Source organism: Scyliorhinus torazame, chromosome 6 (genome assembly GCF_047496885.1).
Source record: "Scyliorhinus torazame isolate Kashiwa2021f chromosome 6, sScyTor2.1, whole genome shotgun sequence".
NCBI lineage: Eukaryota > Metazoa > Chordata > Chondrichthyes > Carcharhiniformes > Scyliorhinidae > Scyliorhinus > Scyliorhinus torazame.
The window spans coordinates 263,347,543-263,362,965 of NC_092712.1; the positions used below are offsets into that span (position 1 = coordinate 263,347,543).

A 15,423-nucleotide genomic window follows, 5' to 3' on the forward strand; every position below is an offset into this window, starting at 1 on the left:
TGGGCTGGCTAGTTAACGGGAGCACAGTGAGGGGCAGTCAGGTAGTTGGTACAGGGTTGGGGGATGTGGTTGTTGTTTTTGCTGGGGGTGGGGTGGTTGCTGACAAGGGTGTGGTTGCTGTGGTGCAGCAGGAAAGGATGTGATGACGGTGGACATCCGAGGATGGGCCGGAGGGTCACATGACATGGGTGCTGGCCCAATGGCCTAAAAAGGGATATGGTAGGTCGATGGGGGTGAGGGAGAAGCTTCCCAACCAGGCTGTTAACGTGGAAAGTGAGAGGTCTGAATGGGCTGGGCAAACGGTCAGGTCTGTTTGTGCACCTGAGAAGTCCGAAGGTGGACCTGGCTTTTGCTCTAAACAAGAGATTCATTTCAAGATAGAGGATCAGACCAGGTTGAGGAAAGGATAGGTAGGCCATGGGGGTTCGGGAGACCGAGCGCAAAGGATATTTCGTACTTTTCTCTTACTGCCCGCTCCCCCAGTTGCGTTGTGCCCTGGCAATAGAGCCACTCGCAATGCCATTTGAGCGTCAAGGGGTTGGAAAGGGATTTTTTAAAAATGTACAACACATGGTAGCCATTTGTACATAGCAAAGTTCCACACACAACAATGCGGTAATGAACAGATAATCTGTTTCGTTAGCTGTTGGTTTACGGATAAATATTGTCCAAGACACTGGAAGAATTCCTTTCTCTTAACTAAGATTACTGGAGGCAGCACGGTGGTGCAATGGGTTAGCCCTGTTGCCTCACGGTGCCGAAGTCCCAGGTTCGATCCCGGCTCTGGGTCACTGTCTGTGTGCAGTCTGCACATTCTCCCCGTGTTTGCGAGGGTTTCACCCCCACAACCCAAAGATGTGCAGGATAGGTGGATTGGCCACGCTAAATTGCCCCTTAATTGGGTACTCTAAATTTATTTTTTAGAACTAAGATTACTGGAATCTTTTACATGAATGAGAGACAGCTTTATGGTGTGGGACATTGAGTCAACAGTCTCGAGCACTTTCACAATGACGTTATTGTAGAAGTGCATTGTATCACATCAGAAATACTAGCAATGATAATTAAAAGTCAGATTAAGGAGTTACCTCGAGATTGCGCAAGTTTAGGTTAAGAATGCAAAGCCTTCATCCTTCGCACACTCTTGCAAATGGCAATCTTCGAGTTAACTTCAAGACCACATGCATTTCAAGCTCAGGTCAAGTTATAACATTTTCAAGACTACATTCAAACTGTCCTTTCTTCACCAGATTTATTCTCCCAGAATAAACAATAGTCTCAAAAAATATGCTGATAGGGCAAGGGGAAGTATGGTAGGAGGCGGCTGGAGGGACCCTAGACAGACTATTGGCAAAATATAATAGCCGGAACGTGACGATCACAGCTGGATTGACCTTACAACTGAAGGTGTGTAGTGCAGTGCAGCAGGCTCACGAGATCTTCAGGGCAGCAGAATCAGAGGAAAGGAAGCACCTTTACAGCACTATCGGCTTTAAAATAGGCAGGTTTTAAGGTCCCAGCAGGTTTTAAGGTCCCAGCAAGTGTGTAACGTAGGTGGGTAGGCCGGGAGGTTTAGCAGTCAGGAGTGTTCAAGTTAAAAATAGTTTTAATTCTAACTGCTCCTGGATAGCTATTCTGATAAGACAGCAGGAACCATCTGAAGTTTCTAGTTTAAAATCGGAGTATCAGATTGGTCCCAGTGCAGTGTAATCGTCCATCTGAAGTTTGAACTTCCCTGGCAAATACCCTGCAGTCCTTGTGTGGGGACACCAGGAGGGCCTCCTAGTCTATCTTCTGGGGTACATCCTGGGTATGAGCCACCCACCCCGGAGATCTAACGTTACGGACTGATGTGTCCAATATTTAGTACTTTACTATTTAAAACAGTCAGTAAAGTAAATCCAAACGGTTACTTGCCTCTAAAGTAAAAGGTGACCTCATCCACCTAAGAAAAAGAACATAAACGTGATTAGAAAATAAATTACTAAATGTTGAAACTAAAAACCATTTAATGATTCACCCCCCCCCCCCCACCTTAACCTTACCTGGTTATCTTTTGTGCATCTGCATGTATGTTTCACCAATGCGTGTTTTATTAAAGTGCAATTAAGCCATATCTCCTGGTGCTGTAGATTTAGACAAGGGCGAGTGCAATTTGATGGTTTGCCATGTACCAAAATAGCAACGGGTTTATTCTGTGACAAGAACAAAATTCTATTAATGTGCTTCGATTCCTTAAAATAACATCCAGTTACAAATTACTTCTTGCAAATAAAATTGAAATTTACTATGAAATTAGAAATTATAGGCATATTAAAGAGCCATAGGCAAAGAAAGTAAACGCTGGACAGAACTCCCTAATGCATCAGCCAAACCCTCTAAACCCCACTTACTGCACAGAGACACTAGAGGGGCCAGGGGTCGAGTGCGGAGGTGGGGAGAAGAATGGTGAAGGGCAGAGGCACTGCCTTTAAAATTTCTAATCCAGCGACAAGCCCACCGTAGAGGAAATTTCATCTCAAATCTTTATTAGTGCTACAAGTAGGCTTACGTTAAGACTGCAATGAAGTTACTGGGCAAATCCCCTAGTCATCACACCATTAGACATGGAGCTCCTAAAACGAGATTTCAAGTTGGAAAACTTACATCCACATTCCATTCTTTTTCTTCCTGCCATCCAGCCGGGCAGCCAGAAAAGATGTTTCCCGTCTTAATTCTACATTCATTCCCAACATCGATGATTGGGTACGTTTTCTCTTGAGCCATTGTAACTGTAAAGTGAAAGCACTCTGTAAGAATATCGAGCAGTGGACAGATTCTATGTAGGCTCTAGGGCGAGATTTTCCATTGCATCAGCAGGATCTTCTAGTCTCGCAGACAACACACCCCTACTGTAGGTTCCCCAACGGCGAGGATGCAACAACGGGACACCCCATTGACCGACAACAGCGGTACCAGAAGATCCCGCCACCAGCTACAGGCCAGTCATCCTACCCTGTAGATTGACTGCCTTGTTGCTGCGCTGCAAAATGGTGTCATTTTTTTTAAACACACGCGCTGAATACAGATATAAAATATATAAGCCCATCTTTACACCAGAAAAGATTCAAGCGTGCTGCATCGGCCAAGTACAACTGCTGTGACCATTATTGCTGTGTTATTGCACTCCATCAATGGGAAATAATGGCCTTGAATTTTCTGTGCTGTTACATCAGGAATGTAGTGTAATTTGGACAGGAAATGATGGGCTACTGCTCCTTCTCCATTCACACCAGAAGTGGACAGGCAAAAGATTACAATATGCAAAGGAGGAAATTGCATAACACAACACATTTCTCCAACGATTGCATTCGCGATGTGGGTGTCTCTAGTTAGGCCAGCATTTATTGCCCATCCCTAGTTGCCCTTTAGGAGGTGGTGGTGAGTTGCCTTCTTCAACCGCTGCAGTCCTCGAGGTGTAGGCACACCCACTGCGCTGTTAGGGAAGGAGTTCGAGGAGTTTTCTCCAGCAACATGTCACAATGCTCACCACAAAGGATACCCAGGTGCCCCTCATGTTCGGTGTTGGCAAGGACCTGCAGCGGAAGTGGAGGGGTGTTTTATATTTGAGATGACCAACTTGCCAATATGTTGACCAGGACCCCCAAAATCTTTAACCGCTCCCGAGTCCAGGAAATAGGCCGGTGTCAGGGACATAACCTGTCCCATCGAAAATTGGCCAGCACAGCAGCAGACATGATGTTGAGAAGCTTTGTATCTCCCAATTTTAAAAGGGGTGCAGAAAGAAAAAATCGTGGTGGTGTTTGCGAACAAGTCTCATGAAGGTGGCAGGACATGTACAGAAGGCCATATTAAAAAGAAAACATGGAACTCTTTGTTTTACTGATAAAGACAAGGGGTGCAAAAGCAAAGAAGCTATGCAAACCCTAAGTTAGGCCCTAGCTGCAGTACAGTGTTCAATTCTGGGCACCACACTTTATGGAGGCTTTATAGCAGGTGAAGAGATTTACTAGAATTGTACCAGGGGTAAGGAAATCCAGTTGTGTGGACGAGAGAAGCTGGGACTTTCATCAAGCAGAGACTCTGTGCCCACAGGGAAGGCTCAAGAGGATTGACAAAAGAACCAGAGGGTTACATGAGGAAACTTTTTTCTTTTAAAAAGCGCAAATTGTTGAGAGATGGAATGCACTTGGTGAATGAGTGGTGGAAGTTGATTCAGCAGTGACAGTTCTAAAAGAAATCAGTTAAAATACTTAGGAAAGGGGGGGGGGGAAATCAGGGCTGAATAAAGAATTGGATTAATTGGATAGCTACACCATGGAACCAGCACAATGGCATTGCACAGTTAAGAGTCAACAACATTGCTATGGATCTGGAGGAGTTTCACAAAACCCAGATAGGACAAGGTCAAGGGTAGCAGATTTATTTCCCCAAAGGATATTAGTGAACCAGATGAGTTTTGTTTTTACAAAAATCTGGCAGTTTCATGGTCACCATGACTGAAACAGCTTTTTCATTCCAGATTTATTCAGCTAATTTAAATTTTGCAGCTGCCGTGATGGGATTTGAACCCAATGTCTGGGTTATTAGTCCTGGCCTCTGCATAGACCTGTAACCTGTAAGATGTGCAGGTTAGGTGGATTGGCCATGCTGAATTGACCCTAAGTGTAACATAAGGACTATGTTACTGTGCCCATAATTGAAAGGGTCTGAATTTACAAAGAGCCATCATCTGGCCCATTTAAATTGTTTCTTTTGTCAGTTTGTGGATCCACAATGCAGTTTAAATGGTAACGCGTATAGAATACAATAATTTTTAACATTGTTTCACCTACCTTTTGTTATAACAGCGAGGAGGAAAAAGTACAGGTTCAGAGTCTGAAACATAGTGATCGGATTAAAGAGCTCGGAGACGTGGATGAAGTTACAGTGAATCTAGGGGGAGGGAAAAAACAATTTGAAGGAAAAATAATTATGGGACGATACGTTTTATGGAATGAAAACTGTTGCGATTAGCTGTAACACAGTCACCTCGAAACCAGAGAATCTGGATTACTTCAGAGACCTTAGCGCAAAGTGCAGGATGGTTATACTCCACTGGGAGAGTTCAGCATTCTAGGAGGCATTCATAGAATTAGAGAATTCCTACAGTGCATAAGGGGCACAGCGCCAGGGACCCGGGTTCAATTCGGACCTTGGATGACTGTGTGCGATGTTGCATGTTCTTCCTGTGTCTCCTTTGGTTTCCTCCATGTGCTCCGGTTTCCTCCCACAGTTCAAAGATCTACAGGTTAGGTGGATTGGCCATGCTGAATTGACCCTCAAGTGTCCAAAAATGTTAGGTAGGGTTATGGCATAGGGTGGGGCCTCGGTCAGGTGCAGTGGGTCATCTCTCAGAATCCCTACAATGCGGAAGGTGGTGGCCATTCGGCCTATAGAGTCTGCACCAACCCTCTGAAAGAGCACTCCACCCAAGCCCACTTCTCCTGCCCTATCCGCATAACATAACCTGCACATCTTTGGACTGTGGGAGGAAAGCGGAGCATGCAGATGAAACCCTTGCAGACACGGGGAAAATGTACAAACTCTAGACAGACAAGCCAACCAAGGCCGGAATCAAACCCAGGTCCCTGCCGTTGTGATGCAACAGTGCTAACCACTGTGTCACTGTGCAGTCTTCCAGATTTTACATCCTACCTATCTTAGTATCTGGATTTTTTTTAAAATTCGTTTTGCATCAAGACAAGCAGAGCTGTGTCGGGTCAATATTAACCTCTGAATCAGCATCATTAAAAAATTCTCTGGTTATTAGCACCATGGCCATTTTCTGGGACCTTGCTGTGCACAAATTGGCTGCCCTGTTTGTAACATTACAACAGTGACTACATTTCCAAAAATACCTCATTGGCTGCAATGTACATTGGGAATTTTCGAATTTTCAAAGAATGTACAAGGAGCAATAGAAACACAAATTACTTCATCTTTCACTACGTACTGCACACATGGATAAATCAGAATGGGCAGACAATTGGAAACTGTCAACAAACAACAAAATGTGCTGGAAAATCCCAAGCACGTCTTGCATCTGTGGGCTCAAGCTCCAGGAATTCTCTTTAGTGAATAGCAGAGGCACAGGCTGGAGCCCTGTAGAGGTTGATCAAATGTCAGGGATGTAAGAAAAGACTTCATTTAGCCTAACAGTGTGAAGAAAGTTCCAGCACAGGAGCTAGATCAGAGTCTGAATCACAGTCCCCACAAGAGACCAAAAGATAACTGCCAGCCAACATCAGGCAAAATGGGAAATGGGAGATGGCCAGCTCCAGAGTCACTCAGCAAAAGAGCTTCCCGATTATCAACAAACAACTCAAGGACCAATACACTATCCACGAAGTGGAATCCATAAATAGTATCAAAGGATGCAAATCATGTTCAAGTTGACTGCACTCGACCACAAACAAAATTGTTGTGAAACCGTTAAACTAAAACTAAAAAGATCAACAGAAACAGCCTTCTCACTAAATCAAAGGGATTGTGGTCTGCATTCATAGATACCTAAATTACATCAGCAAATCTGTATAACCCTAGATTCTCTACTGGTGGGCCCAAGCCTCTGTCAAAAGGATGTAGAAAAGTTGGTTCTGAAGACAACGTGGTTCTGGACTGCTAACGAGAAATTGTCTGGGTTCTTTTGGAGATTGAGCAGCATCACTGCAGAGCATGTGAGAGGTTGCGAGGTTCATGGATAGCACGTTTATAGATGTGGTCACCCTCCAGCTTAAGGCTATGCAGGGAAGGAAGGCTTGAAGGAAATCCCCAGGCAGTCAAGAAGAAACCTCTAGTTGTACAGGAGTCCCTAGAGTGCATTGCACACTCTAACCAGTATTCAGAGAAGGAAGGGGACAGGAGAGCACAAAGACTGGAAGAATAGTAATGGTACGAAATTCAATAATTAGGTGAAGAAACTGGCATTTTTTGGCTGCAGATGTAAATTTGGGATGATGTTTATGAACATGGGGAGTGTTGTTAGGGATGATTTTCTCTGCTCAACTCAAAGACAGGAAGCTCGTGCTGGGGTTTGGGGGGGGGGGGAATGGAGGAAAGAAAGGGTTGCCTCCCACATTGCAGCACTTGTCAAGAACAGGTCAATTACAGGGTTTTTTCTCATAAGGGTTAAAAGGACACACGCACACAAAGGTTCGGGATGTCCTTCTAACACCAGTCATGGTGCAATCAAAGCCCTGTAGCAAAACTTTGGTTCAGTTCTCAAATGGAACGGCCAAGGCCAATGGCATATCTCTGCAACTTAGACAAGACTTCACTCCTTCACTGATCTGGATGTTTCTCCACTTCCAACCTCAAAGGAACAACCTGACCTCAGGCTGGCAGGCCAATTAAAGACTCAGTGATTAAACAATTGTAATGCAACATCCCAGGGTGCAACCTGATCTATGTAGAGGATTTAAATCTTATTGCACTGTGTTTTATGAACATTTTGAAATTTTTGCAATGTTCTTTTACATATTTTATAAATAAAGTATATTTTTGCAACATGTGGTACCCTCAATAACGAGGTTTGAGTGTAAACAGTAAAGAAGGCTTTAATAAACTAAGAACTAGACTAGTGCCAAGACGTGTGCTAACTGCTGCACTGCCCACAAGGCGGCCCCTTATATACGGCTCCCAGATGGGCGGAGCCAGAGTTCCCCAGGGTTCCAAGCCCGGTCTTAAAGGGGACATCACCTTACATGATGACAAGGATACAGTGTTACAGTAACCGTTCATCGCATTCACCCCCTGTTTAAAAAAGAGTCCGGCGGGGGTGAAGTGCCATCATAGGTCCATCCGTCTCAGTGACCGGATCGTCCTCATCGACCTCCTCAGTTTGGGCGGTGGTGCAGCAGCCGGTGGTGCTGCGGACACGGACGTCCTGGTTGAGGGTACGACCGGGAGCACGGCGGTCGGAGCTTCGGTCCGGGTCGGGGCAGGGGAACAGGGCGCAGGGAGAATAGGTGGGGCCGGGGGTAGCGGTGCTGGCGCTGGCGGGGTGTGTAAAGGCCCCGCCCGGTAGTGCTCACCAACGGGGGGTGGGGCCGGGAGGGGGCGTGTTGTATGGGGTGCCAGGTTCTGCAGGGGAGCGGCGCGGGAAAGGGTTGTCTGTAGTGGGGGATCCAGCAGGTGCCAGATCCCGGAGGGAAACCGTATCTTGCCTGCCGTCGGGGTACTCGACGTATGCGTAACTGGGGTTGGCGTGGAGTAATCGGACCTTTTCGACCAGGGGGTCAGTTTTATGGCTCCTTGTGTGCCTCCGGAGAAGAACAGGCCCTGGAGCCGTCAGTCAAGGTGGAAGGGAGACCCCGGAGGTAGACTTCCTGGGGAAGACAAACAATCGGTTGTGAGGGGTCTCATTCGTGGCCGTGCAGAGGAGCGACCTAATGGAGTGTAGGGCATCGGGCAGGACCCCCTGCCAGCGGGTAGTTGGGAGACTTCTCGACCGTAGGGCCAGAAAGACAGCCTTCCACACTGTCGCGTTCTCCCTCTCCACTTGTCCGCTTCCCCGCGGGTTATAACTGGTCGTTCTGCTCGAGGCGATGCCTTTGCTGAGCAGATACTGACTCAGTTCATCGCTCATGAATGATGTAACCCGGTCGCTGTGGATACTGTGGATATAAGTGGAGAAACTGAACAGAGATGGGAAACCGGAGAACTCATCGATAACGGTGAGGAAATAGGCATTACGATTGGTGGACGGGAGGGGCCCCTTGAAGTCCACGCTCAGTCGCTCAAAGGGCCCTGAGGCCTTCACGAGCCGAACCTTATCTGGCCGGTAAAAGTGCGGTTTGCACTCCGCACAGATCTGGCAGGCCCTGATCACGGCCTTGACCTCCTTGGTTGAGTAAGGTAGGTTGCGGGACTTGATAAAATGGACGAGCCGGGTAACCCCCGGGTGGCAGAGGCCATTGTGGATGGCTTGCAGGCGGTCGTCCTGCGCGTTGGCGCATGTGCCGCGGGACAGGGCATCTGGGGGCTCGTTGAGCTCCCCTGGACGAAACTTGATATCGGATCCTCCACCTCAAAATTCGGATCCTCCACCTCAAAATTTCGGATCCTCCACCTCAAAATTTTATCATTTTTTATTTTGCCCCATTGCGTGTAATCGAACATATAGGCGACTGACCGTTGGTCAGTGATGAGGGTGAACCTCCTACCAGCTAGGTAGTGCCTCCAGCGCCGCACAGCCTCCACAATGACATGTGCCTCCTTCTCGACTGTAGAGTGTCGAACCTCGGAGGCGGTGAGGGTCCGGGAGAAGAATGCTACTGCTCTGCCTGCCTGATTGACGTTAGCGGCCAGGGCGATGTCTGATGCATCGCTCTCTACCTGGAAGAGGATAGTTTCGTCCACCGTGCGCATAGCGGCCTTGATGCGGTTGAAGACCAATTGAGCCTCAGCCGAGAGGGGAAAAGTGGTGGTCTTTATGAGTGGGCGGGCTTTGTCCGCATACTTGGGGACCCACTGGGCGTAGTCGGAGAAGAGCCCAAAGCACCGTTTGAGGGCCTTGAGGCTGCGGGGGAGGGGGAATTCCTTAAGGGGGCGCATGCGGTCGAGGTCAGGACCTAGGACCCGTCTTCTACGACATAGCCGAGGATGGCTAGCCGGGTTGTGTGGAAAACGCATTTTATCATTATAGGTCAGGTTAAGGGCTCGGGCGGTCTGGAGGAACTTTGAGGTTTGCGTCATGGTCCTGCTGGTCATGGCTGCAGATGGTGACATTGTACAAGTACGGGTATCTAGCCCGCAAACCGTACTGGTCCACCATTTGATCCATCGCCTTTTGAAAGGCGGAGACCCCATTTGTGACACCAAAGGGGACCCTGAGGAAGTGGACATCGCCCTGGCTGCTTCGAAGGCAGTATAGGGGCGGTCTTTTGGTCAGATGGGGAGCTGGTGATAGGCGGATTTGAGGTCGACCGTGAAAAATACTCGGTATTGGGCGATCCAATTTACCATTTCCGCGATGCGAGGAAGTGGGTACGCATCATGCTGTGTGAATCGGTTTATGGTCTGGCTATAATCCATGACCATCCGTTTCTTATCCTCGGACCGGACTACCACCACTTGTGCTCTCCAAGGGCTGTTGCTAGCCTCGATGACCCCCTCTCCCAGTAAACACTGGACCTCTGACTTGATAAAAGCCATATCTTGGGCACTGTAGCGCCGGCTCCTGGTGGCACCTGGCTTACAGTCGGGAGTGAGATTCGCGAATAGCGAGGGGGGTGCGACTTTCAGTGTCGCAAGGCAGCATACCGTGAGGGGGGGCAAGGGTCCACCGAACTTCAGTGTCAGGCTTCGGTGGCTGCACTGGAAATCCAGTCCGAGCAGCAGGGGGGCACAGAGGTGGGGAAGGATATAAAATTTGAAACAGGTGTACTTGGCGCCCTGGATCCAAGCATGCACATTAGCCATCCAAGCAGGTGCCGATCATGATGCCTCTACTAAGAAAACAAAACCTTCTGCCCTTACTCGGTCCATATCCTGCTTCCAAAGATGGCGCCGAAGCGTGGCGACTCACCCACACATCCGCTGCTTACATCTCCTAGAACCGTACTAATCTCCTAAAACGTAATTCTACATGGTTTACCTAGTGTTGCCCTTTTACGTATTTTCTTTTCTTGCACCAAGTCATCTGTTTGAGCTGTACGCAGAAAAATACTTTTCACTGTACCTCGGTACACAGGACAATAACAAATCCAAATCCCTCCCTATTAATGTATCCATCCAGACACCTCTCAAATGTTGCTAATGTGCATTCTTTCTAGCAGTGTGTTCCAGGCACCCACCACACTCAGCGAGAAAAATTTACCCCACACATCCCCCTCCCCCCCCCCCCCACATTGAAACTGTGCCCCCTTGCAATTGACACTTCCACCTTGGAAAAAGCCTCCGACTGTCCACCCTGTCTATGCCTCTCATAATTTTGCAGACGTCTATCATGTCTCCCCTCAGCCTCGGTCTTTCGCGTGAAAACAATCCCAGTTTATTCAACCTCTCCTCATAGCCAATACCCTCGAGACCAAGCAACATCCTTGTTAACCTTCTTTACACTTTCTCCAAAGTTTCCACGTCCTTCTGATAATGCGGTGACCAGAACTGCACTCAATACTCCAAATGCAGCCTAACCAAGGTTTTATATACCTGTGACATGATTTCCAAACTCTTGTACTCAATGCCCCGGCTGATGAATGCAAGCATGCCATATGCCTTCTTAAATCACCTTCGTCACCCATGTTGCCACTTTTAGGGAACTGTGAACCTGCACGCCCAGATCGCTCTGTATGTTAATGTTCCTAAGGGTTCTGCCACTTACAGTACAATTCGTACCTAGATTTGATCCTCCAAAATGCATTACCATGCATTTGTCCGGATTAAACTCCATCTGCCATTTCTGTGCTCAAGTTTCCAATCTATCTATATCCTGTTGCATCCTCTGACAATCCTTGGTACCATCAGCAACTCCACCAATCTTCATGTCATCTGCAAACTTTAGTGTCAGATCACCCACATTTTCCTCCAGGTCATTTATATATAACCGATAGAAGTCAGAGAGTGGTGATGGATGGCAAATATTCAGCCTGGAGCCCAGTTACCAGTGGCGTACCGCAGGGATCAGTTCTGGGTCCTCTGCTGTTTGTGATTTTCATTAATGACTTGGATGAGGGAGTTGAAGGGTGGGTCAGTAAATTTGCAGAAGATACGAAGATTGGTGGAGTTGTGGATAGTGAGGAGGGCTGTTGTCGGCTGCAAAGAGATATAGATAGGATGCAGAGCTGGGGTGAGAAGTGGCAGATGGAGGTTAACCCTGAAAAGTGTGAGGTTGTCCATTTTGGAAGGACAAATATGAATGCTGAATACAGGGTTAACGGTAGGGTTCTTGGCAATGTGGAGGAGCAGAGAGATCTTGGGGTCTATGTTCATAGATCTTTGAAAGTTGACACTCAAGTGGATAGAGCTGAGAAGAAGGCCTATGGTGTACTAGCGTTCATTAGCAGAGAGATTGAATTTAAGAGCTGTGAGGTAATGATGCGGCTGTACAAAACCTTGATAAGGCCACATTTGGAGTACTGTGAGCAGTTCTGGTGGCCTCATTTTAGGAAGGATGTGGAAGCTTTGGAAAAGGTGCAAAGGAGATTTACCAGGACGTTGCCTGGAATGGAGAGTAGGTCTTACGAGGAAAGGTTGAGGGTGCTAGGCCTTTTCTCATTAGAACGGAGAAGGATGAGGGGAGACTTGATAGAGGTTTATAAGATGATCAGGGGAATAGATAGAGTCGACAGTCAGAGACTTTTCCGCGGGTAGAATAAACCATTACAAGGGGACATAAACTTAAGGTGAATGGTGGAAGATATAGGGGGGATGTCAGAGGTAGGTTCTTTACCGAGAGAGTAGTGGGGGCATAGAATGCACTGCCTGTGGAAGTAGTTGAGTAGGAACTGTTAGAGACCTTCAAGCGGCTATTGGATAGGTACATGGATTACGATAGAATGGTGGGGTGTAGATTCATTTGTTTTTAATCTAGGGCAAAGGTTTGGCACAACATCGTGGGCCGAAGGGCCTGTTTTGTGCTGTATTTTCTATGTTCTATACTACAAAGGTCCCAGCACTGATCCCTGTGGAATACCACTAGTTACAGATCTCCATTCAGAAAAACACCCTTCCACCTCTACTCGGTCTTCTATAACCAAGCCAATTCTGTATACATCTAGCCAGCCCACCAAGAATCCCATGTGATTTTAATTTTTGTACCAGTCTGCCATGTGGGACGTTGTCAAATGCCTTGCTAAAGTCCATATAAACTACATCCCCAGCCCTTCCCTCAATTTTCTTTGTTACCTCTTCAAAAAACTCAATCAAGTTGGTGAGACGTGAGTTCCCCATACAAAACCATGCTGCCCGTCACTAACTAGTCCATTTTCCTCCAAACTTGCATACACCCTGGGCGTCATTCTCCGACCCCCCGCCGGGTCGGAGAATGGCCGTTGGCCGCCGTGAATCCCGCCCCCGCCGAAGTCTCCGCTCCCGGAGATTGGGTGGGGGCGGGAATCCGGCCGCGCCGGTTGGCGGGACCCCCCGCTGGATTCTCCGGCCCGGATGGGCCGAAGTCCCGCCCAGAAATTGCCTGTCCCGCCGGCGTAAATCAAACCTGGTATTTACCGGCGGGACCAGGCGGCGTGGGCGGGCTCCGGGGTCCTGGGGGGGGGCGCGGGGCGATCTGACCCCGGGGGGTGCCCCCACGGTGGCCTGGCCTGCAATCGGGGCCCACCGATCCGCGGGCGGGCCTGTGCCGTGGGGGCACTCTTTCCCTTCCGCCTCCGCCACGGTCTCCACCATGGCGGAGGCGGAAGTGACTCTCCCCACTGCGCATGCGCGGGAAACTGACAGCGGCCGCTGACGCTCCCGCGCATGCGCTGGGAAACTGACAGCGGCCGCTGACGCTCCCGCGCATGCGCCGCATTTCCGCGCCAGCTGGCGGGGCAACAAACGCCATTTCCGCCAGCTGGCGGGGCGGAAATCCCTCCGGCGTCGGCCTAGCCCCTCAATGTTGGGGCTAGTACTCATTAAGAATTTCATCCACTTCCTGTGGTTGCACGCATAACTTCCCTCCATTGTCCTCAAGTGGTCCTACTCTTTTTCTTGCTACCCTCTTGCTCCTAATATATGCATTAAAAAGCCTTGGGATTCTCCTTGACCATGTTTGCTAAAGACATTTCATGGCCCCTTTTAGCCCTCCTAATTCTGTGTACCCGAACAGGCACCTTGACTGGGAACTTTTCACAGTAACTTCATTGCAGTGTTAATGTAAGCCTAATTGTGATAATAAAAATTATTTTTCTTTAGCTTACAATTTCCCTCGTCATCCATGGTTCCAGAATCCTGCCATTTCTATCCTTCATTTTTGCCGGCGCTTCAATCAACCAGCCTTTAAAAGCCTCCCACGTGTCAAACTTGGGTTTGCCCTCAATCCACATTCCACAGTTTCTGTTTAATATGCATGTGATTGGCACTCCCCCGATTAAGCAACCTCAACTGTGAGCCACTCTTGTCTTTATCAACGACTACTCAAAATCATATGGAATCATGGTCGCTAAGCCCAAAATGCTCCCCCACTGAAACATCAATCACCTGGCCTGGATCATTCCCCATTGCCAAGTCTTGTATGGCCCCCTACCTGTTTGGATTGTCAACATACTGTATCAAAAAGCACTCCTGGACGCATCTAACAAATTGCTCCATCCGTGCCCTTGCCTGTAAGGGATTCCCAGTCAATATAGGGGAAAGATAAAACCAGTCAATATGGGGTAAGTTAAAATCGCCCATCACAACTACCCTGCTTTTTTCACATCTTTTCAGTCTCTGACGACACAACTGCTCCTCTGTCTCCTGCGGGCTGTTGGGAGGTCTATTCTACACTCCCAACATTGCGATTTCACCCTTCTTATTCCTGAGTTCCACCCATAATACCTCACTACAAGATCCCTCCAATGTCTCCTCCCTCAACACAGCTGTGATCTGCTCCCTAATCAGCAATGTAACTCCCCCATCTCTTTTGCTTCCTCTTCTGTCCCGTCTGAAACAACGATATCATGGAACGTTAAGCTGCCAGTCCTGTCCCTCCTTTAACCATGGGCTGGATCCTCCATTTTGGAGACCAAGTCCCCACGCCGGCATGAAAACGGTGGTCTTTTACGCCAGGAAAACTGGTGCAAAACAGCCACCGATTCCCCGTTTTGCTGGGGACTAGCAGGGAGGCAGTGTTGAGCTCGCAGCTCTAGCTGCCGATCCGGCTGAAGTGTTGGGTGCTCTGAGATACAGACGAATCAACACGGTTGCGACTGGTACAACGCAGTTTTATTCCATTCAACTATTTATACATCAGACTTGGTACTCAGCATGTTGTGACTGTGAGAGTGTCTTGCTTTGAGGTCTTGGCCCTGTGCCGTCTCCAGATGGACTGCCCAGGAAGTGTCGTGTTTCTTATTTTGTACTGTGTCTGCTCTTGTCTGTGATTGGCTGTCGTGTTATGTGTGCTAATTGGTCCGTTGCTCTGTCTATCTTTATGTATGTGTTATGATGTATGTTTGAATATCATGACATCCCCCCTTTTTTACAAGATTATGTGCCTACGTGGTTATAAATATAAATGTGTCCTGAATGCCGCTAAATGTGTGTGTGTGCGTAATATTTACATCATGTACATGGGGCTTAACTATATACAAGGGGCGGTGTCAGGTGTGACATGCTAACGAGGTTGTACCATAACAAAGAGAAAAACAACGTGGAAATTTGGAACGATCAAACAAATGCCTGTAACGAGAAACAGAGATATGTTATAAAACAGTGGTTGCAAAAGTTCAACGTGCGAACAGT

General features: G+C 48.0%; 1 protein-coding gene across 4 annotated transcripts in view; it reads right to left on the reverse strand.

The window, feature by feature from the left end:
- The window catches only part of LOC140425400 (uncharacterized), a 46,182-nt gene that overhangs the window by 23,465 nt on the left and 7,294 nt on the right, over positions 1 to 15,423 (reverse strand). For all 4 annotated transcript variants that reach the window (XM_072509632.1, XM_072509630.1, XM_072509629.1 and 1 more), the window contains exons 2-5: positions 4,836 to 4,935; positions 2,647 to 2,771; positions 2,046 to 2,195; positions 1,918 to 1,945 (exon numbers count right to left, since the gene is read on the reverse strand). In XM_072509632.1, the coding sequence (XP_072365733.1) occupies positions 1,918 to 1,945; positions 2,046 to 2,195; positions 2,647 to 2,771; positions 4,836 to 4,887 (355 nt within the window). In that variant the 5' untranslated portion in view covers positions 4,888 to 4,935. The remainder of the gene's footprint in view (positions 1 to 1,917; positions 1,946 to 2,045; positions 2,196 to 2,646; positions 2,772 to 4,835; positions 4,936 to 15,423) is intronic.